At 35.1% G+C, this 21863-nt stretch overlaps 1 protein-coding gene across 3 annotated transcripts; it reads right to left on the reverse strand.

Moving 5' to 3' along the window:
* Positions 1-2829: 2829 nt before the first annotated feature.
* LOC131168367 (large ribosomal subunit protein eL33w) lies at positions 2830-13193 on the reverse strand. Of its 3 annotated transcripts, XM_058127739.1 has the most exons (5): positions 12917-13193; positions 12781-12816; positions 12418-12646; positions 12270-12312; positions 2830-3075 (listed from the first exon to the last, which is right to left on the reverse strand). In XM_058127739.1, exons 1-4 carry the CDS (start codon positions 12946-12948, stop codon positions 12271-12273), a joined length of 339 nt encoding a protein of 112 aa, XP_057983722.1. In that variant the 5' UTR covers positions 12949-13193; the 3' UTR covers positions 2830-3075; position 12270. The 3 variants fall into 3 exon arrangements, with proteins under 3 accessions (XP_057983722.1, XP_057983720.1, XP_057983719.1); XM_058127737.1 differs by lacking the exon at positions 2830-3075 and having other exon boundaries at positions 11924-12312; positions 12917-13054; XM_058127736.1 differs by lacking the exon at positions 2830-3075 and having other exon boundaries at positions 11924-12646; positions 12917-13056.
* Between the last annotated feature and the right edge of the window lie 8670 nt (positions 13194-21863).

Below are 21863 nucleotides of genomic sequence, written 5' to 3' on the forward strand. Positions count from 1 at the left end.
CGTTTAATTTCCAATTTTCTCATTCATTTATGAAAGGAAACCATCATCCAAGTTCGATCTTCATCTGTTTGTCACCCTTAGAAGTAGTTTCCCCCTCACACTACCAAACTGTGAGTATATAAAATAGCACATACCGTCCGTCAAATTTAAGACACACAAAAATAAATATAGAATGCTGGTTGTAAATGCTTCACAAATATAAATTTGTTAGCATCGGAGGAGCTCATAGGTATGGTTGATACACATTGGTGAACACCAACTTGACCTAAAAGTTTAAACTTACTGGGTTTTAGATCCAAACATATATATAAGCACTCATCGTCCACTCACTTTTTTCCAATGTGGGATAAAGTCATAAGTCCTCAACAAAATTTGTATACCCCCATGCACCACCCGCCATCTGTCATTGCATCAATACGAATAGACGAGCTTCCTCTATCTTCTTCTATAGTCATCATGATTAAAATTCTATATCAATGGTTTAAAGGACAAGACTAAAATCTACTTAATTGAAGCCTAAAATATTATATGAAAGGATTGTGTCTCCTTGGAAATTAGAAGCGAGGTAGGAACAATATATGCTTACCATGGCAACCTCTCCCAATTGTCAAAGAAAAAATTCTCGTTGGGGCTCTGTTCAATTAAATGAGAACCCTATGTCTTTAGATCACCTTACCAAAGCATTAAATCCTTTCCCCCAATCTTCCTTCCAACGGTTTGCGTCTTATCAAATCCTTAATTTTTCTTAATTTTTAATTTTATTTAAATATGTTTACATTTAATACTGTTTAATAATAATAATAATAATAATAATAATAATAATAATAATAAATGATTTTTAAAATATTTTTTTTATTTTTTTAAATAAAAATCAGTTATAAATGAATGAGTAAATCAAAAATTAAATGGAGAGAAGAGGCTTCAGCAGAGGAGAGAGAAGAAATTTAGTTGGAGAGAGAAAGATAATTGCAGAAGGGGGAGAGAGAGAGAGGCAAGGCTGGTTGGTGGTGGTACAAGCTCCGCGGCAGTAGCAATGGCCACCTAGGGTCGCACAATCCCTCCCCCCCCCCCCCCTCCCGGGGCCACATACATGGAAAAGAAAAGGGAAGGAATGCAATTTTTTTTTTGGCGACACATGGCACACATCACATGTTGATGCAAGTGAAATGACATTTTTATCCCCAAAATAAAAGACGCGGGATGGGTAGTCTTTTTTAGGATGCATTAAATGCAAAAATAAAGTTCTCTTGGAACTTTTTAAAATATTTTTAAATAAAATAAAACTAAATATGGAAAAAAAAAAAAACTCACTTTTAAAGGGTATTCCAGCACAATATTGTGTTTAATTATAGGAATATATTTAAAAATTAAAATACGAGAGATTTTTTTTTTGGGATAATATATATGTGAAACTAGGTAGGGGATCTCCCCTTTAGTGTCTATGTGTTTGTATTTTAAATGTTACACATGTAACAAATTGGTTCTATATTCGTTAATATTAGAGCGAGACTCTTTTTCAATAAGTGTATAATATAAGCACACGGACACGTGAAGGAGAAGGTCTCATCTATAATTTCTCAATATGGATAAAGAGTAATAATTATGTCACAGGTGAAAAGTGAATAATCCTTTATAATTCTAGTTAAAAGTAAAAATGATTTGATGCAAGATAGGTAAGAAAAATTAAAAAACTTAGCCAAATTGCAAAATCGAACCAAATCAAATTGAAAAATCGATTAACCATTTTTCAATTCAATTTTGGTTTGAAATTTGTAAAATTTTCATTTATCAATTTGGTTTCAATTCTACCCGTTCATTAATCATAATTAATCAACTAAATTGATACACTATAAATATATAATATATTCTTAAATTTTAAATTTACATGTTTAATATTATGAAAGAAAAAATATTATTTGTAGTAGTTTCAAAAATTTAGATACGGTTCGAATTGGTTAACCATTAGATATTACTCTAAAAATCGATTAACCAAGTTTTTGATTTACCATTTTAAATGGTTTGGTTTCGGTTCACAATGTGGTTTCGGTTCACAATTTTTAGTGAAGTAAAACTTTGGTTGGTTAATAGTGTGGGGAGTATGGTTTGGTTAACCTAACCATTGTCCAACTCTAGTTTCTTGCACAAAACATTACTATCATTATTATTATTATTATTTTGTAAAAGTGTATTTATTTTAAAAATAAATATTAATTTTATATTAATGACGTATGCATCTTTTTAGGTCTTTGACTTCCAAGGTTTGTACAAGATCATCGCACAACATCTTAAGCATCAGGTCTCCAAATTTCCTCAATCCCTAACTCGTACTTGGAAGCTCCTTCCCTAATTTTTGAAGTCTGGAATATTTGTGTTCAGAGGTGCAATTGGAAGCTGGAGGGTTGATATAATCACAATCAACAAACAATAAGAAGAGAAGACCACAAAAATTAGGGCGATCCAATTCTTCAAAAGGCACCTCAGTATGATCTCTCTTGAGAAATTGACAGTTTTTTATTTTGAAGAGTTGATCTAAGCTTCTAGTTTTTCATGTTCATCTTCAAGTTTCAGCCTTTTAAGGTTCTTAAATGCTTCGCATTCTTAAATTGCTTTTAATTGCTGGTTAGTAGAGTAAGTTACTCGTAATTTTTTGAACCTAAAGACAAAACCTTTCGCAATTCTTAGATGATACAAAATTTTTCCATAGTACCATCCTATGAGTTCTTGATTTTAGTCTTCACAAGCCCAAATTGCATGTTTCTAGATTTTAAGTTCATTGTGATGTTTGTGTGGTTCAGATGTAAAAAGGCAACCAAGAAGGTTCTAAAGAACTAACCACAAGCATCAAGCAAATTCCATTTCCCCAACTTAGCCACACCCATTTAAAAAAAAATGTTAAGAACTAGCTCACTAGGTAGTGTAATTAATCAGCGGCAATACAACTAGGTATTTAGCAAGTCTTTAGTGGCTTAGTGCGCAAAACTCTCCGGGCTTGGTTCAGGAGGCAAGGATAAAACTCAAATTGCTTTGGCGCAGGATGCGCATTCCTTCCATCTACCCGATACACAAACCACACAACTGCACCAGCAAAAATAAATAAACAAACAAATTAATATATGCTTCATATGCCTCTCCTAAACACAACACAATACTCAAGTTTCATATTCAAACTTGTAAAATAAAGGCATTTAACGATTGATTAGCATACTACTGCGTATGTCTAAGAAGCTGTCATATCACATATCGCGCACTAGCAAAATTTGGTTCAATAAATGAACGATGTTATATATGGATTAAGCAAACCGAAAACAACACAGGATATAATCTTGATAATAGTATACATACACAGTCAGAGAAGGAGTGAAATTGATGGCCTAAAGATGAGAACAAGGGAAGAAAATATGCTAATTATCCAATGTGGAATGAAACATTTATAGATCAGCAGCGTAAATGAAAGGGCTACAAGGACGTTGGGATGTTGAATACCCATAAAAACATACACAAGTCATGAAAGAGCATTTGTAGAAAACTTAAGCTGCCTGTAAAATAGAGACTAAGATGGAAGTCTGCCAATAAAATAATTTCTAGAATAAAGGATGATTCTGTTTGTTAAAACTTAACATGGCAATAATTGAAGACGACAGGTTAAAGTCGAATAAAATTTTTCAAACTATATAATGAAGTCAACTAACTACTTTATAGTTTTGCTTTCAAAAATTATACCAGCAATTAGAATACCCAAAAAATGTCTGGGTTCGGCCATCAACAATATATGGTTGCCAACTAAGTATAAAAAAGTACCCTGACGCATAGACATCTAAATTGTGTCTGTGAGGGAGATGAGAAAGAGGGAGGAAGAATGTTCCCATCTGTTCGACCATAGATGGGATACGAAGTTTCATTTATCCTATATTTGGGAAAAGTCTTAGATTAGGATTTGTGAATTTTAACAAAATATAATTCAAAATTGTATTGAGTTTGGTCCAAATCCAAATTCTAGGCCCAAATCCATGCTTCCAAACGCGCAACTAGTAATGAGTTACAAACAAGCCTTGAGCCCCCGTCACTGTCTGCCATATGCATCCATTTCAAAATTATTAAATCCCTCCTTACTACCTAGCCTCTCCTCCTTGCTGCCTCTAAGACCAACTAAATCACGATCCCATGAGAGAATTATTTGGACAAAATTGCAACTGTTTAAACCGGCAGAGTTCCCATCCCTAATATTGTATTCTAGGAGACAAATTCCAAGCCATAGCTTTAAAAATGGTGAAATTTGCATAATTGTAACAGTCATGTAAGAATCACAGTCATTTTGGATGTTGGGCAACGCATAACATTGAATTTGTTTATTGCATTAGCTAAGTCGTTAAAAAGTTTTAGACACATGTTTTGACTCCACAATCTCATGCTAATGCCTCAAATGATTTTTATTCAAATCTTATCACTTTACACATAATATATACCTAACATTTTAAATATTGCATCACTTTATGGTTACTAAAAGAAAAAAAAAAAAATACTTGTATTTGCTACCATTCACTATCTGTTTTAGTATAAACAAATGTAACCCAAACTTGCAAATCACAAAATTATTTTTAAAAACTAAAAGCAGAACATATTAGTATTTTCTAACTGCAAAGACAATTGCATGAGCAACTATTGGCAAAATGGATAAACTATTGTCAAAACACAACTTCTTACTGGCAGAAGAAAAGTGTTTCAGAAATACATTTTTTACTTTTCTACATAAAGATGATTTGTTTACCTTCAATTAATTTAATCTGAAGTTGAGTTCCTTCATATCTTTTTGATAGTAAATATGACAAATATATTTCAGAAATTTTGTTTTCACGTTTTAAAAGCTTAATTTCTTTAAAGAATACAAAAATAGAATTGCAAAACTGTATAAACAGTTCATAGGCTGTCTGGGCATAATAGTGGCACGTTTCAGCTTGCAATGGATGTTATGGTACTGAAGCTGCCAATACAGCACCATGGCGGACCAAACAAACAATATCAATGTGATTTGTTGCACTTTTGGGGTATTTGTCCTCTACATCAAGAGGCACCAATACCATTATGCAACAGCACGTGTAACAAAAATGGTCAATTTTTAAAATCATGCTCCTAGTTTGCAATAAATAGGCTCCTTCTCGGTCTTTTAGAGTTATACTGCTCAGTTATTACCCATCTTAACACTCATTTCAGCTGCGCACGCTTGTCAGGTGCATTGTTTTAGTTGCACATCCATGCAACAGAGCTGTTCTATAGCCTCACTAATTTTTTCCTTCCAGATTTATAAATATTTCATGGTCACACAACACAACAAATGCACTTCTGGGGCAAAAAACATAGCATACCATATGTGAGCAACTTACTACCTCAGCTTGGTAATGGCTCATTGGGTGGTTTGTTTACATAAACGAGTGATTCCAATGCCTTTTGTAAGGTTCATATATTAAATGTACCGAGCATAAAACAAGAAGAGCTCAGCTCATTTACATAATCAATGTTTGGTAATCTGGAATGGATTGCATTGGGAGTGCAATGGAATGACAAATTATAACCTAGTGTTAAATTATAAACACCAATTCCATTCCATTACATCCCATTCTTGCATACCAAACAAATCTTCATGAATAATTCACACATTGGCTTGTTTGGGCTCATCTATAGACTCAGATTAGGAAGTTTGCATTTAAAGGCTGAAAAGGAATGGTGCTAAATATGTCAATTCATAACCAGTTGGTATGACTCTTTTAGCCATTATGTTTACTCTTCTCAATTCACTCTTTCTCAATTCTTAAATTTACAATTTACCAAACCTAACCCTAACTCTCTACTTCAAGTACTAAGTTCAGATACAAGAGTTGCAAACTCGTTCGCCATTAGAAGTTGCTGTAGCTGGTAAAACAGAAGGATGCTGACATGGCAGCACACACAGCTCTACATTTGCGTCTAAGTATATATGTATCATAAATTTGTCGAATTAGCTTCCCTTTAAATTAAAATTAACCAAATTCAGTAGGAAGCTCGGGTGAATATGTATATTCAATTCAACCTTTATGATCAGATTCTATAATAAATATCTCACTTTCTGACAGTAACCTGCAGCATTTCCCTTGGAAACTCATCTAGAGAACAGCAGCCTCTACAAAGATTGCCTTCTTCGTGTGGAAGGCAACTCTAGGATAGATTCTTACAATAAAAGGGGCCTACCTTCAGTTGATAGGTTCTACTGATAGATTCTATCAATAAAAAGGGCCTACCTTCAGTTGATAGGTTCTACTTCTGTCCAGAATATTCTGAATCAGTTTAGCACCTCTTGCATTGCTTCAGGACTAGAAATTTTTGGAAACATAGTCATTTCCTTATCAGACAGCAATGGATTACTACTAGAATGGCAGAAGGCGAATTATGGGCTTGGCAAGATATCCAACCTAGCAAGGAAAGGACTAAACCCTCATTCCCCTTCTTGTCAAAGACCGTAGGATTGCTATTGTTTTATGCATGAGACCCCAGTAATCCTTGAATTTTTTGACACCCCACAGTGCAAGTGATGGAATTCCTTTGAACTTGGGTGGCCATCCCCTTGATGCCCTTATTGAACTTCTTTATTGACCAAAAACAAAGCACAGTGCAGCCTCCAATTTGGTTGGATCTTACTGAAAACAAGCTTCAGTAGGTAGCTTGAAGCCCAAGCCCAAGCCCAAGCCAAAGCTCATCTAAAAATTTAATGCACAAGCTTGAACAAGATAAAGCTTGGCCCATCTCAGCTTGTTTGCAGCCCCCCTACGCACTACTCAATCACAGCATCTTCTTCAGTTTCTCCTTCTGGTGCATAATTGATCCAAGACAACAATATCCAACATTAAAAATTTAACGACCATAATTTACAATTTTCTTCTTCAGTTATCATAAAATTAATAAAATGATATAATATGTTCCATCTTACTTCTATGAATCTTTATAGAATCCAAAGTTTTTCTTCATAATTACTGCATGCCTAGCTTCATTGACTGAGAAAATATCATCCACAAACAATTACAACACAGAACATATTCTTACATATGTCAATTTTTTCCTCATAACAAGAGCAAAAGACTTGAGTTCACTGACCCTTGATGTTAAGTAATTTCATTCATAACTACAAAAAAGACAAAGACTCAGTTTTTTGTTCATCTTAAAGTAGTATATGGGTTGGATGAAAAAAATTTTATAATAACTGAATTTAAAGTATAAAGGGTCTTTGCACCAATTGAACACAGAATAAGGTTACTGTTTAAGGCTATCAACCTTATAGTATATATGTATCATCTGTCCAACCAAATTTTTTTGGAATCTGATCTATTAAATTAAACACATTCTGACTGCTTTTCCCCCATTGTGTAATCCAAGTATCCAACCCCCAATAAGCCTTCCAAGGGAACAAAATAAACCACTACCTTTTGTTTCAAGTTTTAAGAGATTTATGACATCCTTGCCCACCATTAAATCTCTTTACAATTATACATCCTTTTTTATTAACTTAAAGCTCTCCTGTGTTATACTTCTAAAGAACCAACCACTTATATTCATTGGATGCTGTGTCATAATTATATTCCATTACCCCAATCTTTTCTTTTACCATTTTCTCTTCAAATTTGTTAGTGTATAAGTTCCACCACCTATTTTTCAACTAATCTATTTTACCCTTATTTTTCATTTACACTGCATACGTTTTGTTGTTAAACTTTCACCTAGGCGGATAAGTCTATTAATGGTCAACCTATCCTCCTAATTTTCAAGATGAAAAATCCATTTAGATTTAATTTTGTCCACTGCAAAGGTCATTAAATGTTCTTGCAACACAACAAATCTAAAAGATCAAATGACCGAATTTATTATTGTTCTAATATATGTGCCCCCACGCTTCGTAGCCCCTAACTTATCTCGGCCTCTCTGGTAGGGAACCCAAACTCATAAGCTATTTGGGGTCCTATCCTAGAAAAGTTGGTTAGGAGATTGGAGGAATGCAAGAGGGTATATTTCTCTCTAGAGGGTAGATCCTCTCATTACTACATCTCTCTAATATCTCAATTTATTACCTATTCTTAGAATCCCCTCAAAAGTAGCCAAATCTTTAGAGAAGCATATGCATGACTTCCTTTGGTCAGATTCTAGCGAGGATAGGAGAGATCATCTAGTTAGCTGGAAAGTGGTTAGAAAACCTAAGTCCGAGGGCAGCTTGAGCATCATGAATGCGGTATCCTAAAGCATCTCTATTGACCTAATAAGGCTTAATCTCATTTTAATGATAACAAATCAAGATTACATAACATGTCTATTTAAGTTTTGAGTTTTAGGACTTAAGTGTTTTTGTGAAATCAAGTGAGCATACTTGAAGAACTTAAATGATATCTACACTTAAAGTTATGAATCATGAAGGATATAAAGCTTAAACTCATGTGGGACATGAAGTTCATTGAAGCAGTACATAAAGCTCAGAAGAATCTTGGAAGCTTCACAACATGAACACTTAGGAACTTAGACAGAGTTATCAAGTACTTCAAATTTCAATATTGAATGATTGAAACTCCTAGGATATATCATGGACTTAGAGACCCGTTTTATACATGGAAAATATTTTATTAAAGTCCAAATTAAGTTTTCCAAAGTATGAATTTAAGTTTGGAACCAAAACATTGAAAAATAAGTATTGCTGAAAGGTCAGGCGACTGATGATATTTCATCAGGCGATTGAAGTACTACTGACTTTGAAAATATGCAAACAGAATATGCACAGGCGACTGACCTATCGAGACTAGTCGACTGACCCTATTCTGACTTTCAGAATGCGCTAGTTTTAAAAGAGCACAGGCGATTGACCCTTCGAGTCTAGTCGACTGATGCATATGTTTAAATGATTAACAGTACTGATCTTGTTTCCAAATCTAACATGATTGGTTTCCAAATTGAGAGAAAATTTGAGGGAAACTTTTTGAAACCCTAGTGCACTATTTATACATCATATTCTCGCACATGAGGGCAAGAAGAGAGAACGGCACGCACATATTCTTTCAAAACTTTGTGGTTATATTGCTAAAATATTTTTCTAAAGAGGCTGCTGTGTTCTTGTTGCAAACTCACGAAATTCTAATTTGATCTTTCACAACTCACACACTTAAATCATATTTATGGTGATATACTTTCGAGCTTCAACTTATATATTGTTTTATTTGAAGTATTGTGATTCTAACGTGTACTAATCTACGCTATTGAGGAGTAATCTTTTCTACAAGCAATTTTGCTTTGCTCTTATTGTTTTTGACGATTTAGGGATTTTGAATTGTTGTCTAGCGAGAGGGTTGTTCTCGTTAGAGAGGCGAACTCCACCTTGAACGGAAAGAGGTTTTACTTCACTTGATAACAAAGTTGGAAACGAAATCCTCACAGTGGGTTGCTTGCGGCAAGGACGTAGGCCATGGCCAAACCTTGTAAAAATCCAGTGTTTAGCTCTTCTTCCCTTTCTCTTTTAAATTTCTACAAGATATAACCTGCTTGTATGTTCTAATTTTATTGAATACGTGCTAAATATTGGAGAACTTGCTGAAAAGAAGAATCTTGCTGAATATTGTGAACTTGCTGGACTTAGTTTTTTGTTGTGATCAAATATATATTAGTTGCATGATTAAGTTGTTGACTTGAAAATTCAGACAAGCTTACAACTCTAAATTCGTGCATAAATAATCTCAGGTTAACTAGTTATAAATTGATTTTCATATTAAAGCTAAGTGCTGAAATAAAACAAGTGATTTTACAAAAATTGTTTTTAAAGGAAAATATTATCCATTGCTGAAAATCTGATCTTAATATTGATCATACTATTGAAGCATAAGTTGAATCACTAAATTTGTTTTTCTCGAATACATCATTGAGAATTGCAGAAAATCAATCTCTACCAAATTGATTAACTGAATCTCTTGAAGTTTGATTTTGTATGTTAAGTATGGATTTCATATACACATTCATATTCATATCTAGGACTCCCGATTGGTATAGTACGGTCGCTGCATAGATATACTATGTAATTGTTGAAGTTTAAAATAATCAAGGGTTAAAGTAAATAGAAATTCCACGAATAAATTTTAAATAACTCAATTCACCCCCCCTCTTGGGAATACATCCTAATTTCAATCTCCCTTATAGGAAAATGGCTCTGGAGGTTCCCTCTAAAGTCTAGGAAGTTGAATCCAGATTGCATAAGGTGATTAAGAGCAAGTACAAGAACAAACAAAATGGTAGGAGACAAGGATCACTAGAATCATCTCTCATGCATGTCCCTGGAAATTTGTGACTCGAGTAGCAAGACAATTTTTTCCTCTTATCCAGTTCAAAGTGGATAATGGCAAAAAAAAAACGCTCGTTTCTAAGAGGGTGTGACTCCATTGGAGTTGAGGGTTCTTCATCTTTTTAAGCTTTCATCACTTCATAATGCTCCCATTGGCTCCTTTATTTATTTTTATTTTTTTTCCTAAAGGGTGGGGGGAGTCCTTGGGATTTCTATTTATTCAAGAATCTCAATGAAAGAGTGGTTGATGAGCTCACTATCCTTATTCTCCTTGTTGGACCAGCACATTCCCTCTTTTAGCAAGCAATAGAGCATGGGCAGCGTACTCCATGGGTATGTTTACTTCCAAATCTTTCCTTTCTCACCATTTGAAAACCCAGACACCTAACTTTTTTCCTTGGAAACATTCTTCAAAAGGCTAAGGTATGAAGAAAGATTCAAGCTTCTATTTGGACCATGATCCTAGAAAGGATTAACACGCATTATTTGCTTCAGGGGAGAAGGCACTATAAGGCTCTCAATCTTGACATGTGTATCATGCGTTGTGAGAGAAATGAATCAAATGCCCATCTTTCGAGCATTGCAAGGTGGCATCGCACCTCTGAATTTCACTAGCGAGGGCAGAGTGGATGGCTTCAGGAAAGGTGGGAGACTTGCTATTGGTTAACTTATAAGGGATTTGTTAAAAATAGAAATGATAGAACTCTTTGGAGTGTTGTTTCCACCATCCACTATACCTTGTGGATAGAGAGAAGGCTAGTACCCTGAAAGGTTGACAAACATGCTCAAGCCTTTTATGGGATAGAGCAATTTTCCTGGTTTGCTTGTGGGTGCACTCTTGGACTTCTTTGAAGTTTTTCACTGTCCTACCTCATAATAGATTGAAGGGCAGCACTTCTATAATGGATACTTATATTGCATTTTGTGTTTTCCAATTATTTCTTGGTAGTATAATAGTTTTTGTGATTTCCTAGTTTTTGGGGAGGATATATATGTATCCACCCATAGACCTCATTGCTCTTCCCTGTGTGATCATTCAAACCTGCTCCTGCAAAAACTTTCTCACCTCCTATTATCTCTTGGGTAATGTTATCTATATCCTCCAATAATTGCATTTCACATTTTCAGCCAAACTATGAGGAGCATGGGAACCAACAATATTTAGGGTCCATTTAGTTGTGAAAAACAGCTTTCATTTTCCATTTTATTTTATTTTTTAAATTACCAAAAACATTAAATAACTTCCAATTTTACAACATTTATTTAATATAAATGGGCAACAATAAAAATTTATGGCACCAGTAGTTTTTGGAAAATTGAAAACAAGTTTTCTTGTAATTATTTTTAAGTCTATAAATAAAAAATGAAAAAATTGTTCCACACAATTAAACAAACTCCTTATTTTCTACCTTTTTAATGCTAATCTGGAAAAATTAAAAAGTAACTGAAAAAGGACAATGCTTTCGGTCCCTTATTATCTCCAGCCCTAAGCCCATATTAATTTTCAGTCAAGCCTATCCAAAGAGCATACGTACTAATAACATTACTTATTTCTAGCCTAAGGCAGGCTCAATCAGCACAAGAACAACAAAATTAAAGCACACACAACATAATTGAGCTACTTTCACAATACTAAAACTACATCCATAAGTTCAAACTACAATCACATGCTACGATAACAACAAATTGACCATTGTAATTCCATGTCTGCTAAAAAAATAGAAAAAAAAAAGTGGGAAATATTCAGTAAACCAAAGATCCTAAAGATGGGTCGCATGATGCACAAACCAGAGTAAAGCAATATCAAAACACAACATCAAAAACATTTAATGGATGGTTCCGCTTTCCCCTCAAATAAATAACATATCCAAACATGTTTAAAAGGAGATGAATATTATTCCTTTTATTGTATAAAAGAGGAAAGGCAATGCACGAATACCTCAAATGTTGCTCGGGTACATGAAAACCCTGACTCTATCTCCCTGTGCAAAATAAGTATTTAAAATGGCACTTCAGATTGCAATTTCAAACCCAATTAAAATTGAAAAAGAAAAAAAAAAAAGCAACTGGAAATGGTGCGTGGTTACCATGGATTTGGGAGGAAGATTCGACTTGAACTTAGCCCGAACGACTCCACTGTTACCGTGAGGCCTTGTAACCTTACCCCAGATGCAGCGGTAGTGCGAACCGTTCTTCTTGACCTTTGCCTTATAGATGTAAGCCATGCGCTTCCCGCAGTACCACGCAACCTCCTCCTTCGTGTTCACACCTTCAATCTGGATTAACGATGTGTTCGGGTACTGGTTCGATTTCGACCTAAAACAACGCAATCCCCAAATACATCAATTTAACAATCCCTTCAATCAAAATCCAAGACTGTGTGGGGGTGTGTGTGTGTGTGTGAGAGAGAGAGAGAGAGAGAGGGAGGAAGAGATAGCAGTACTCATTACCTTTTGTACCCAAGAATCGTTCCTCGTACATAGAGTCTGGATTCAAAGAATTGATCAAATGAATATAAATATACACTATTTTAACAAATGAAATCATAAGCCTTGTTAGCAGTGTCAAGGAGAGAAGATGTAGGACCTGACTCGCTCTCCCTGGCGTTCCTTCACCATTTCGATCGAAGCTTTGTCCGACAAGCTAACGCACAACGGCAAGGGGAGGCAAAAACCCTACAACGAGCAGTGGGTGGAGGTTGAAGCAAACTGGACAATATATGTGACTGGGATTTATATGGTGTGAGTACCCGCTAAGACCTTAAGTTGACGCTCAAGAATATTGACCGTTGATTGGCCAATCCATGGTGATCCTGCAATCTGCGCAGGCCCCGCGGGATGCTTGTTCTGCTGCTAGGTCAGTGGCTCAAGCGCAATGAAATAATAAATTTATTTTTAAATTGGTATCAATTTAAATAAATATAATATAAAAATATTTTTATTTTTTAAAAAATTATATAAATCTAAATTAAATTTTAAACTTTTATCATCTTGAGGTAAATAATAATAATAATAATAATGCTATGTGATATCATGGCCCGTAACCTTTATTTTTATTTTTTTCATAACAAAATAGGTTGATGATGCATCTATTTAAATTGATTTATATTTTAAAAGTAATAATTTTATTTATATGTGAAATAATTTTAATCTATCAAAATAATAAATTACGTGAAGTTAGATTGAAGATAAATTGTATTATAATTCAATTGAAAATGTAATTTAGTATAATGTCAATAATATGTTCATAGGCTAGAGCTCATTTGCCTAAACTTTGCTTTACCGACCTAAATTAAACTATTTTTATTTTTTTCATAACTCATCATAGTCCACTCCTTAGCATTTAAAAGTCATTGTCACGACCCTATATCATGATGTTATTGGAGTTTTTTACCAAATTGGGGCTATGAAAGTAAAAATACAAAAATATGGTCATTAAAATATGTACGTAAAGAAAATTGTTTTCACCTTCAAAATGCAAACCAAGTATGTAATCCATAAAAACTTTGTCAGAGTCGTTCGCATTTCCAAATCTCAGACAAAAAAGGGGTCCCGTCAAATCATAAGGGACAAGAGGAGGTTGAGAGTTGCAATAGGGGGGATAAGGATAGTAATAATAACACATCTATACTATATATTAAAAGACATCATTATGCCTTTATATGTAATGACCTGAAAAATAATGATATTTAAATAATAAGAGAGAGAGAAATGGAAACACAAACAGAAGGAGGTAGTAGGTTTCGTTGACGAACGCTTCGCGTTCGTCGACGACATTATATTTTGGAAAGAATAACCCAAAAGATTTTCCACAAGTCCTCGTCGACGAACATAGGGAGTTCGTCGACGAGTGCAAAAGAAAACTCGTTAACGAAACCACATCTCGTTGACGAGAAAATACTGAGAGAAGTTTTGGGGCAACCTGAATTTCGTCGACAAGAGAGCAAGGTTCGTCGATAAAATTACTGAAAGATTCGTAGACGAGATGACGTGTCTCATCGACGAAGACCGCAGTTTTAACCCAGATTTTTTATGAAAAACGACGCAAGAAACCTCTCCTCTCTCTCTCTACGTCCCTCTCTCACTTCTCTCTTCGTTTTCGGGCCTGTTTCTTGCCGGATTGAAGATCTGAGGCTACCACGATGCTCCTGGCGAAGTTCTTTACAAGTTTGCCGGAGCTAATCATTGGAAAAGTTGGTTTGGATTTCGTCCCAATCTCAGGGTAATACATTTTATTCAGTATTTGTCTTTCCCTCGGTTATAAGAAATGATGTAAGTAAAAAAATATTGATATTTTGTTATGGGGGATTTTGTTTTCAGGATGTTGAGTTAGGAACTCTGCGGGTATCGAACTAAAGTACGGTATGGGTTTTTCAAATATAAGGTAAGAGAAATATGCTATGCTAGGAGTTTTCATAATGCTATCAAAGATTTCATAGACATATATGTATACCAGTTTATTATACAGTATTTACAGAATATGAGTCTAAATGCTTGTGTGGCTTGAGTAGATTTACATGTGGTGAATAACTTATATAATTTTTATAATATATCATACTATATTGAATACACAGATATAGACAGTATATACAGTTTATATAGTTTTTCCCAGTATATGGAGTTATACATAATATACAAATATAGATACATATTCACAGAGATTATATAGAGAAATTTACATGCATATACAGCTTTTATACGAATAGTTTCATGAAACAGATATATATATACATATATATATATATATATATACATATATATATATATACATGTATACAATTTTATTTAGATCAGTATATATATTATAGCTTTATACGGAACAATATATACAGAGTTATAGCATGCCATGTTTCCTATTACCATAACATACAAAGTATACAGACAAAGTATATAAACAGAGTATATAGACAGAGTATACAGGCAGATATATAGAGATAGCATCAAGATGCTACAGATACAATATACAGAGATTACAGTATTTACAGTACAGAAAGATAGCGTTGTGACAATTTTGGAAACATGATGAAAATAGTAAAAGAGTATATATGTATATATGTATATAGTATCAGATCCCTGAGGAAAGAATACAGACAGATACAGATAAAGAATACAGAGCACGGTACCGTTGCTATATATAGATAGAGTGCAACCACATATCTCAAATAGTGTGTGGGTACCGTCGACCATGCTCGGAGAGTATACAGCTCCCCAGTTCACTGGGTGGAGGGGGCCGGTTTGACGACGTAGAAGTCATTCCCGAGCCTATGAGTGGATGCAGTTTGGCCGGACTGAGGTAGTGTAGAGTATATTGACTTATTTTGAGGGCCGACCAAATTAAATCCCGCCTACAGGCCGCACAACCCTGTCATGAGGGGTTAAATCATGATATACGGAGTTCTAGGGATAAAGCACAGTTAAGTATATGTATACAGTTTTACAGTATATGATGAGTATAGTATGATATTAGCAGTATGAAAAATAGAAAATACAGATGATACAGTTATATTTTAAATTGTGAAAAAAAAGATAAGTTTTACATATTATTTATTGCATTACAGTTCAGTTGCTATTTAAAAAGTATTCTTAACTTAGCTGTCACACACTAGTAATAACATATTTCCACTTACTGAGCATCAACTCACCCCATTATTTTAACATTTTTCAGGTGAGCCAGTTAGGCGAGCAGACCAAGCTCGCGGATAGAGGGTATTTTGAGTACCCCAGTTGTAGGGTGAGTTCTGACAGAGTGTTGTATTTTTGGGGTATATGATGTTGGAGAGGTTGTTTTGTATGGCTATAGTTGATATACACTGGATTTTGGTATTGTTTAGTATATATGTAAATGGTTGTATGTTTTGTGTTTCCGCTACTTAGGTATGGATGTAGAAAAAAAAAATGGTAAGAATTTTCAGGATGTTACATTATAAGCTACCAAAATATAATTATAATTTTTTCCAAAATTTTGAATTTTTTAATCAATTGATTATTTTTTATTGGTTGATTTTGTTTTAGCTCTTTAATTTCTATTGGCTCAAATATGAATGCAATTGCATGATATGTGCCCTTTCTAAATTTTCGTTTCCTAAACTCCTCAAAATCTCACCCTCCTTTTAATATGTGACCAACTATAAGGATTCCTTTTTTTCCTTTTCATATTTTTCATCTCCTAACTTCAGATTAGTAGTGTCTGATTATTTTCAAAAGGTAATTCAAGAATGGCATAACCTTTACAGATTACATCTAAGAGACCAACCTTCATCTTTTGCTCAAGTTCCATGGCAGTATGCATATCTTCATCAATACCTCAAGGGGAAGACTCATAATCCTTGAGGTTAAGAGACTTGACATCATGATAGTTGCATGTATTATTATTGCATAACTTAGGTCAACAAGTGCCACCTGCAAACCCAAAATACATGCTTAATATTCTGCCACATTGTTGGTACATGGAAATATAAGCTTTGTTATAATTGGAAATTATTTCTCCTTAGGTGATTGTTGGGCTTGTTTGGAGCCTAGTTGTGTTAAATTTGGATGATGACTCGACCTTTATTTAATGAGAGATTTCTATCCTAAGGCTTAGTCCATTGAGCGAAGGCTTGGGCTGTAAGCGGGGGTCCAGGGGCAACAGCCCGGGGAAATTTTTTTGGGCCCATTCGGAACGGAACCCTATGCACAATATATAAAAGGATTGCTTTTGGGTGATTAGGGTTTGTGATCAAACTTCGCGAGAGAGCAAGAGGGAGAGTATTATGCCAATACACTCTCTGTAATATTTCTCTCTGATAATAGTGAAATCCTTGCAACTTCGTGGACGTAGGCAAAATTGCCGAACCATGTATATATTGTCTTGTGCGTGTGATTCATTTTTCTTTGGCGTGTATTCTTTCTCTATTTTGTTTCTCACAGGTTTCGGAATTTGTTTTTAATTCCCAGTAGTGATATCAACAAAACTCCTATTCCATGCCCCAAAGCATTCAATGCTCCATAAAAAATGCATGGACCATTCATCATCCCGACTTTCCTCAATTTGCTCTACCACATCTATATCTTCATCTAGAAAATAAAATTTCATCTGCTGATAATTATCAATGACCTTATTTGCTAAATATCAATCACTGCTTTACCCATTATGGCCTTCCTTATAACATAAACAATGTCATATTCTGTGAGGAACATTTGCTATCGAGCCACCTAACTTTTACCGCTGGCTTCTCAAAATGTACTTTATCAGGCTCATCTTAAAAATCAACAAGGTGGTGTAATACAAGGTATATTGACTTAACTTATTAACAACCCATGCTAAATGTGACGCCCCAATTTTCATACAATTTTTTTTAAAATAATAAATAAATAATCATGTCATAAATCCATTAATCGGCCACGTCAACAATCCTACTATCATTCATACGACCCAACCCGTATTGGGTACCAGGTAAAAAGTATTTTATTAAACAACCTAAAAGCAGAAGACAGTATATACACATCAGTCAGAATACAATACCCAGAGTATCAACGTACATAAATACACAACACTTTCTCATACCCAAAAATAATACAACCCTAGGGAACCACACCTCCCTAGTCAAAACTCACCCTGTATCTCAGGGTCCCAGCTCCCTATGATCAAGGAGCTCTACCACCTGGCCTATCTCTGTCCCCTGAAAAATTTAGATAATTTGGGTGAGACATATCTCAGTAAGAAGGAATAGATTATTTACAGTGTGTGGCCAAATGAGTATAATTATAATACACTTTACTTTTCAAATCACCATTTCATTTGAAAAAATACACTGATATTCACATACACATAATCATATAGATATACAACACAAGATTTTATAAGATTTAAAATCATTTATCAAATTCAATGATTTCCAACACATATTTACACGCGAAGTTCCTGAGAATAAGGAAGATTACCCGCCCATACAGGTAGCTTCCCTCTGCCCTAACACGTTATGCAGCCGGGTATGGCCACATCTGATACCCATCAGGGCACTCACCTTACTCAGTAAGCCCTCAGGCGGAGAGTTTCACTTCGCCTTAATTATTTATATTATTAACTCACAGTATTCCATTTCTCAATTTTATCATTCTTTATTTCTCAATTTCCATTCTTTCTTTCATTTCTCATTTTAGCCAATTTTATCATTCTTTCACTTTTCATTTCCACTTTACTTTCCAGCTCATGAGTATCCTCGATATCAAATACCAACATCGCGTCTGTAGCTCATGGCCACCCTGAGGATCTTTCTATACACGCCATGCTTTCCCCCATGGTCAAGGTTGTGCGGCCCGAAGGCTGGATCTAATAGCGGTTGGCCGACCCGGTTAGATCAAATATCATATCACATATCGAGTCTGTAGTACAACTGGCCGGCCTAATACCCTGATTCGGACTCAGGAGGCCAACAACCCTACACAATGGCACAGTCGACTGTCACGCCACACACTCCAAGAGTCCGTGTGGTTGCACTAACACCACTCGCAACGGTACCGTGCTGAATATCATAACCATCCAACAGGGTTTACCACCACATACCCGCAATCATTATGTGGTATTGACATTTCATCAATTATATTCCAGTATATCACAATTCAGTTCAATATAAATATTCTCATCATTTTCTGTACACATTTCATCATCTCGTAATATCATATATCATATTTCATGTATTTTTCACATTTTCCCAAAATACTCATTTCTCATGCAAATAATTTCCACTCACAAATAAATACCACATTTCATTATTTTCCAATATCAATAATTCACAAAATTCTATTTTCCAAGCAAAACATTTCTACTCATATAATAATACCATATTACATTATTTTTCTCTAATCACATCAGTAATTCTCATCTCAATATTTTCTTAGAAATTACTTATCGTTATATTTTACACTCCAAAATACCACAATTTAACATTACTCAAATGCTACACAGTTTATTTGATATTTATATCATAATAATTTTCAGACAAAATATCATATGCTCATTTTCATATATTAATTCAAATAATAATTCTAAAAACACTGTTCTAATTTATTCCCCTTACCTGACTTACTAAGAGTCTTGCTAGAATCCCAAAATCTCACGCCCTTGGCGCCCGAAATTTAACTCCTGCAATTTGCATTTTTCCCAAATTAATTAATCTATTTCTCCAAAATAATACCCATCTAGCCTTCCTTAGGTCCCATATACCTCAAATTAATATTTAAACTATTATTTAAAATGCCCACTTAATTTTCTAAATTTTGCCTGCGGGTCCCAAAATTACACCCGCGGCGCTCACCCGGGTCCTAAATTCTAGAAATCCTACTTCAACCCAAAATGCTCAATATTTTAGTATTTCTAAATTAATGCTAATTAATTAAAAATAAGCCCCTTAATAACCCCTGCACCCTAAATTTGGGGTTTTGGCCCGACACCCCCACGAGAATTTCGTCCCACTAGACTTGTAGAGAATCATCCCTAGATTCTCATGGTGGTGTCCGTTCGTCAATTGGACTTATATTTTGTAAAAAATTAAAGAAAAAGGAAAAAATGGCTTACCCTAGGGAATACACCTACGTTGTTCCTACCACCGATCCGCTCCGGTAGAAATGACGGTAGCAACGAATGGAGTCCAGTGGTATCTTTGGATTTTCGATTGGGCGAAAATCCATCACGAAATCGAGGAGAGAGGGAGAGAGAGAGAGTTCAGAGAGTTGCAGGTTGCAAGAAATAAGTAAATAAATAAATAAATAAGAAGAAGAAGAAGAAGATAGAAGATAAAGGGGGGGCGCGAATCATATATAACAGAAGTCAAGAAGCTTAAGGTGATTTAATATCTATATATATATATTTATATATATATATATAATAATAAATATATATTTAATTAATATTAATAATAATATATTTTATTAAAAAATAAAAATAAATTTTAATTAATTAATTTTTTTTCTTTTTCTTTTAAATCCGATTAATTAATTAATTTTTATTTTTTTATTTTTTTTATTTTTTTTTTGAAAATCAATCCACTAATCTTTTATATCTCTTTTTGGGGTTTTAATATTCTCCCCTCCTTATAAAAATTTCGTCCTCGAAATTTGCCATTCCCCTATTTCCCTTCCTTAGCGAAACACTTCCAATTTTTATTAATTACCCTCATTTATGGCGGAGGAATACCGTGGTTACAACGAGAGCTTTGGGAGATCACAACTATTCAAAATTCTCCCAAAACCATTCACATTTCAAAACTAAAAATTCTATCTATCTTACGTTACACTATACAAATAAAAACTACAATAATATTCCATTCACTTGATTAGCTAAACTCCACTGAATAAGTGCGGATATCTCTGGCGCATTTGATCCTCTGGTTCCCAGGAAGCCTCCTCAATGACATGGTTGCGCCACAGAACTTTACCAGTGGAATCTTCTTTGTGCGTAGCTCCTGTTCCTTCCAGTCAAGAATCTGCACTAGCACTTCCTCATAAGCTAAAGTATCGCCCAACTCCAGTGCTTCATATCTAATCACATGGGAGGGGTCTAGGACGTATTTCCTCAGCATAGAAACATGGAATACGTCATGGATCCTAGATAGGACCGGTGGTAATGTCAAACAATAGGCAACTGGACCCACTCTCTTAAGAATCTCGAATGGTCCAATATACCTAGGGCTCAGCCTACCCTTCCTCCTAAACCTCATAACACCCTTCAACGGTGCCACCTTCAGGAATACGTGATCTCCTGTGTCAAACTCCAATTCTCACTGACGAGTATCAGCATAACTCTTCTGCCGGCTCTACGCTGTCCTGATCCTGTCTCTGATGAGTTTGACTTTATCCTGAGTCTGTAGTATCAGCTCTGGCCCCAATACTTGTCTCTCTCCAACCTCATCCCAGTACAACGGGGATCGGCACCTCCTACTATACAGTGCCATCCCAATGCTGGCCTGGTAGCTGTTGTTATACGCAAACTCAACCAGTGGCAAATACTGCATCCAATGACCACTAAAGTCCAGCACACATGCTCGCAGCATATCCTCCAGAATCTGTATCGTCCTCTCTGTCTGTCCATCTGTCTGAGGATGAAAAGTTATGTTGAATGACAACTAAGAACCCACGGCCCCTTGTAGACTCTTCCAAAAACGAGATGTGAACCGTGGGTCTCTATCTGAAACTATGGACACTGGGATGCCGTGGAGTCTAACTATCTCCTGGATGTATAACGCAGCCAATCTATCCATGGAGTAACTAACTCTGATCGGCAAAAAGTGGACAGTCTTCGTCAATCGATCCACCACTACCCAAATAGCATCCTGTCCATGCAATGCTGGCTGTAATCCTAAGACAAAATCCATCGCTATATGCTCCCACTTCCACTCAGGAATGTGGAGTGGCTGCAACGATTCTGCCGGCCTCTGATGCTCAGTCTTCACTTGCTGGCACGTCAAACACTAACCCACAAATTGAGCTATCTCCCTCTTCATGTTGCTCCACTAGAAGGACTCTCGAAGATCCCTGTACATTTTAGTGCTACCTGG

Source organism: Malania oleifera, chromosome 11 (assembly GCF_029873635.1).
Source record: "Malania oleifera isolate guangnan ecotype guangnan chromosome 11, ASM2987363v1, whole genome shotgun sequence".
NCBI classification, from domain to species: Eukaryota; Viridiplantae; Streptophyta; class Magnoliopsida; order Santalales; family Ximeniaceae; genus Malania; species Malania oleifera.

Bases quoted from the DNA above. Each gene is read 5' to 3' on its own strand.
- LOC131168367 (XM_058127736.1), bottom strand. From the start codon at position 12,948: ATGGTGAAGGAACGCCAGGGAGAGCGAGTCAG. The intron at 12,817-12,916 runs GTCCTACATCTT...CTTTGAATCCAG, and splicing joins CGCCAGGGAGAGCGAGTCAG to ACTCTATGTACGAGGAACGA. The intron at 12,647-12,780 runs GTAATGAGTACT...GCGTTGTTTTAG, and splicing joins ACGATTCTTGGGTACAAAAG to GTCGAAATCGAACCAGTACC.